Source organism: Poromitra crassiceps (genome assembly GCF_964638095.1).
Source record: "Poromitra crassiceps genome assembly, chromosome: 2".
Taxonomy (NCBI): Eukaryota; Metazoa; Chordata; class Actinopteri; order Beryciformes; family Melamphaidae; genus Poromitra; species Poromitra crassiceps.
The window spans coordinates 102,879,289-102,885,076 of NC_139624.1; the positions used below are offsets into that span (position 1 = coordinate 102,879,289).

At 43.6% G+C, this 5,788-nt stretch overlaps 1 protein-coding gene across 1 annotated transcript in view; it reads left to right on the forward strand.

The window, feature by feature from the left end:
* LOC310772321 (ras-related protein Rab-18) overlaps positions 1 to 4,240 on the forward strand; it is a 20,251-nt gene extending 16,011 nt beyond the window's left edge. The window contains exons 6-7 of the mRNA XM_083632096.1: positions 127 to 193; positions 2,397 to 4,240. Of these exons, the coding sequence (XP_083488222.1) occupies positions 127 to 193; positions 2,397 to 2,569 (240 nt within the window). The 3' untranslated portion in view covers positions 2,570 to 4,240. The remainder of the gene's footprint in view (positions 1 to 126; positions 194 to 2,396) is intronic.
* The last annotated feature ends 1,548 nt before the right edge of the window (positions 4,241 to 5,788 follow it).

The window sequence follows — 5,788 nt, forward strand, 5'->3', positions numbered from 1 at the left end:
AATATATTGTGTTCTGTTCTTTCTCAGTGAGAGATCACTTTCCCTTTCTGCCCTGTGACGACCACAGTAGCTGACAGGTCTGCAGGGCAGCCCCTCATCTAAGCCATTACCTCTCTTTTGTTTTAGGAAAACCACGAGCTAGACAGGAACGAAGGTCTGAAGTTTGCAAGAAAACATTCCATGCTTTTTATAGGTAAGTCGGGAGGATTCCCCGCCAGCCAATTGGGGAAGCTGCTTTTGAAATAACTATCATACTTGCTGAGGAATGCTTGCATAGTTCTATTTATAAAACAGTCATCATCTATCATCTTCTATGGGTTCTCTGCTTTCTCTCTGTGCTTCCATTTCTTCAGGTTTGTCAGGAAAAGAGTTGCCTAGAGATAGATGATGTCAGTTTCTTTAAACTGCTAGTATTTATCTTCATCAAGTATTCAAAAATCTTTAATTTGAAAAAAAAAAAAGCTTTGTTGGAAATTGAAGGAACTCACTCTGATATTTCCAGGTTTTCCCAGCCATTTTCTGATATTATTACCATCTTCCAATGGTTATTACAATCATATTGTTTCTGGATAGCATCATCTTTCTGAGCGAGTGTTGCCAATATCACCCTAATTACCTCCTAAGGCCGGCTACTATTAGTGTCCGGGGTTGACAGTTATTGTTAAGACATTTTCCACCGCTGTGGCCCAGGGAGGCCAGCAGATGACAGTAATAGTTGTTGTGTCTGCATCTCATCTCCTCTCCTCTCCTGCCCTCCCTCTCCTCCATCCACTACGCTCTCCTCTCTTCTTCATTTTGTCTTCTTGTTCTTACTTGCCTTTGCCTCTTCTCTCCTCCCCCTTCTTTTTTCTTTTTTTAAGCACAGACACTTAATAAATGGGTTTACTGTGTGTGGAAAATATCACTCTAACAAATAATGTGTGTCTCCATCAAGCTTAATGGCAGTTTTCCACAGCGTCAGTTACGTACATTTTGATTGATTGATTGATTTTCTTTATTTAAGTGTCATGCTTCGAATGAAGCCCAACCCACATGCGGCCCGCGGGCGCCCCCTGTGTGGACCGCGATGGAATTGCAATTTTTTTTTTACAGTGCACCTGAACGCAACATGCAAGATACCCGCTGAATAAGTGTCCAAATGTTCATGTCATTCTGGCCAATACTCCACTTATGTTATAGCATTTCAGGCTGGAATATGGAATATCTTTCAATAATCTATGATTTAGCTGCTAAATTGTTAAATCCCGCTGTCTGCTCGCTACCCAGGCACTTATGTATGTACTTAACCTAACTAACTATCCGGGGTGCGCAACATTGTCAGACTAAACTCCGGCTGACACCCCAGAAACCTACAATCCGCTACAGAAAAATGTATATTGATTGTTTATTAACTGGCCCCTGGCCTTCTATCATTTCACGAAAGTGGCCCCCGGGCAAAGCAAGTTGAGTATCCCTGGCTTACAGGACACTTTTACTGTTCATCATTTAAACAAACAGCAGCGTCAGTTACTGTTATATGTACAGTACAAACTGCACTGCACACATATTTTCAGGGCAGATTAGTTGAATTCAACACTTTGTTCTGACTTTAGATTAGAAAATGTAAATTATTAGAAATTCTATTTGCAGCCGTTTGTTGGAGAGTCAGTAGGTGGGTTTCCATCCACCTGTTTTTATGATTTTACGAAAAACCTTTGAAATATCGTAAAAAAGGTTTTTACGCTTGGAGGAGGTGGTAGAGTTGGTGTATCTATAGACGGTTTTCACCAGAGCGCAACCCCACAGCACTTCCTTTTTCTCAGCATTCGGCAAACTGCAGAAATATTCATTCGACATCGTTACTTTTGTTTTGGCCGCTCAGCTGTATAGACGGTTTTCACAGAATGGTCAGTCCTGCACTTGAATGTTTTTTTTTCTTTTATGTCCATAGCAAACACTGCAACAGGAAGTGAGCGGGGGTTCAATTTAGAATGTTTTTGTTGTCAAGTTAAAACCGTCTATTAGAAGGTAAATGGGACTAAGTGCAAATCCAAAAAGGTTCATAGTGTCTATACTTTACTTAGATCGTTAGGTTTTCATCTATATCAGACACAGGTTTGTGTTCCTACCTGACATGTTTCGACGGTAATACTTCCGTCTTCATCAGAGGTGTCACTAGATGGTGTGTGACGTGCCTTAAACAGCTGATGTTGTTTACAGAGGCGTGGTCGTCCTGTCAGATTTGACAGGACGACCACGCCCCCCGCTGACTAAGTGCAGATCAAGAACAGATCAAGCGAACCTTGATTTTCAGAAAGTTCGGTAAAAATGGTTCGGTAAAAAAACGGTTGTTGTCCATTTACCCCTCTTCTCTTTCTCTGTCCATTTCTCCCACTACGCTCTACTGCTCTTCCCAGAGGCCAGCGCTAAGACGAGGGATGGGGTCCAGTGTGCGTTTGAGGAGCTGGTAGAGAAGATCATCCAGACCCCCGGGTTGTGGCAGAGCGAGACCCACGGTCGAGGAGTCCAGCTCACCGACGAAGACGCCGGAGGAGGGGGAAGCTGTGGCGGCTACTGCTCCCTGGTCTAGACAACACACACACACACACACACACACACACACACACACACAGATGGAACACGGACGCACGCAAACATGTCTACACACATACATGTGTGAATACCACATGCAATGTCACACACAAAATATACACACGCTACACACCTGAAAGAAAAAGAAAAAACAATACAGCTGAGCTCCCTCCTCCTCAGACAGACTGTCTCCCCTTCCCCAGGCCAGAGTTGTGAGGGTTGGCCCTCCCTCCATACTCACCTGTGTTCATGCAAACACTACTTTTTGCACACTTTCCAATACAAAGGCTGCACTTCAACGCTAGTACGACTCAGCCTTCCTCTGTTTGGCATGTGACTTTTCTCTCTCTCCTCTCTCTTTCTTTTGAGCTGTATTTTTGTGTTGTGGGAGAACAGTTTTGACTCAAGTCTTCCTCCTTGTGTCCAGCATGCTTATGGTCTCATAGCACCTTGCCCTAGCAAGCACACCAGTGTCAAATGTAGTGCTGAGCTTTCTTCTTCTTTGTCTTTTCTGCCCTCTGTCCTATATGCTTGATCTTGCCTGGTCCTCCGGCACAGCACCCACTAAACATTCTGCTGCTTATGAAGAAGCTTATCATGCCAAGCTGTCTCCTGTCCCCTCGCGCGCTCTGCCAGGGGCTGGGATCATATGTGTCTCTGTTGTACACACAACTGCCTCCTTTGTTCACATTATAATAGAGTTACCAAGTGTTTGGAATGACGTTTTACTACTTTTATTGTGTTGGACTCAAAACCTTTAAGTGTGTTTTGAAGTGCGCATAAATCAAAGAGATTGGCACCGGCGAGCTTTCCGCTGGGTGCCTGAAGAAAAGAGAGAAGCTCTTAAAATTGCACGCCTTGTTTTGTAACTAGTTGCTTTAATGGGGTGCGACCTGCTGGCGCTCGCTGACTCAGACAGATAATATCAGTAATATCACTAGCACTGCTAAGGCCTTTCATATAGCTATAGATCCCTTCGAGCTGAACAGAGACAAAGGAAAAGTGTTCAATATTAAACGGGGCAGTGAGTCATAAGGGTGTTTCCACTTGAAATTGGAAAATCAAAGAAAAAGCCTTGTGCTCCACATTGCTAATGGATTTCACAGTACTCCCTATCTCTGTCTTCGTATCCGAGAGGCTGTTCTAAATGTACTGTACCCCTGACCTCTGTCCATGTTTGTAGTATTTGAGTGCTGGTGTGTGTTCTGGGAAATGTAGTTTTGAGAGCTGGATCCTGTGATAGTGAAAATGACCCACACGCCTTTATGTCTTATCAGAAATGGGATACTTACTTTTTAGCTCTTTTTAATTGCATGAGAAAATTGTGTTATTGTTTGTCCAGTGAAGGACTCAACACCTTAACTCAACAATAGCATTTGATTTAGTTGAACCTTGAAACCTTGCATAGAGGTTTACCATTGAAATTTAATTGTGTATTTATCCAAAAAGGAACAACATTTGCTTAATTATTATTAAACTGGCGTAGAAAACTTTTCATTGTGTTCAGAATTTGTATGTGAAAGCATATGTGTATACCTTGTATATTAATGTGTAATTTAGGAATTTGATTAAATAATTACGGTATTATGAATTGTAAAGCTGAATGTATACATATTTCACTACAAACCGCCCTATGTATTAAACAAAATAAAAGATTTTTTTTAAATGAGTCCTGAAATGTTAATGCAAGCTGTGTTGAGGAGCCCTTTGACGGCTGTGCCTCGACGAGCCAAATCATACACTAAGCAGGAATAAATCTTCTTAAGTAATCGTTTTAATGTCTCGTCCAAGTCTCTGCCGAAGATGACCAATAGTTCTGCTGTGGTCGTTGCCGTGTTGGAAATGTCGCTGTTAGGTGAGGGCTTTTTCACTCAGCGCTCGTCACATTCCTGTCTTCAGAATCAAGCGTTGTGTTTAAACAGTGTCCGAGGAACCCTCAGACCCCAGACTTGTGATCTATCTAAATCATCTTTTTGGCAGACTTCTCAGGAAACACCACCGCAGCCGTAACTCTTTTTACCAGCGCTTTAACTGGGATGTGCATCATTCCTGGGTGATTATGAAAGGGCCCGGGGCTGGCAGGCAGAGTGAAGACTCTTGCCCTTGTAGCGTATCCCTCATCTCCTGCCACAGGCCAGGCAGTCGTCTGGAAATATGTCTCAGTCAAACAACAACGGAGGCATACAGCGTACTAATGCCTTGATGTGGTCCAACAATGTGCTGAGCTGTAGTGCTGCCGTTTCCTCATGCAGCCTGCACTGAAACACATCAGCTACTGCAAAGGAGCTGGAGTTGACGGATTCAAACGATTTTTGGGAATAGTTCACAAAGGTCATTGATTTGTACATGTCACATGAGTTAAGGGCATTCATTCCTAAGAAGAAGGGCCACGCTGGACTTTGAAGACTAGACCTCTTATTTTGTACACCGCAAATCCATCCAACATGTTATTTAATCTGGTATTGAAATCATATTTTTATCCAAACAAGTGAAACATTTTCTTGATAGTGGAGAGATCTGCCTTCCTTCAAGATATTGGCCCTCGTTTCTAGAAGTTTCCTGAAACGTGTGGAATGACGTATCTCACCCCCAATGGCAGAATTTATCGTTCATTTTAAGATGAATGTGAGACTAAATAATTGGTTAAGGGGGACATGTTTTGCGGTGTATGCAATCTGTTGATCTCAACACGCTCATTGACCACATTGACAGAGACGAATGCCATTCCCGGGCCTCAGATTCCCCGTGGCTGCACTGTGAATACTAGGAAACTGCAAGGGAGTGCGGGTGTTATGGAGATGGAGGAAGGACTAAGCGGATTTTCGACTTAATGTGCCAAAATCGCAGAAACCTCTGCCCCACCCTGTTACCTCAGAAGCCAGAGCGAAGCTCTTGAGAGGCTGCGTGATGGACTGCGTTCTGTCCTGCTGTCTGAGTCTCCAGCCAGCCGCTAAGCTAACAGAGCAGATCTGGCTCTCATTAACACAGTCTTGTCTCCCCGTTCCTCCTCGGCTGCATGGCTTTTGGGTTAGCGGCTCAGACGAGCCCCCCAGGGGAGCAGTCATGCTGTCATGTGTAAAAATGTTACGAGACGTCGGGCATCGTTTCATAAGGTGTTGGATTCCCAGACGTCACTCATTTTGTCATGGTCATTGCCGGTTGCTATCAGTTAATTGCTTTGCCATGCCGACCGAATGAGAGTGAGGGGAAGATTGGA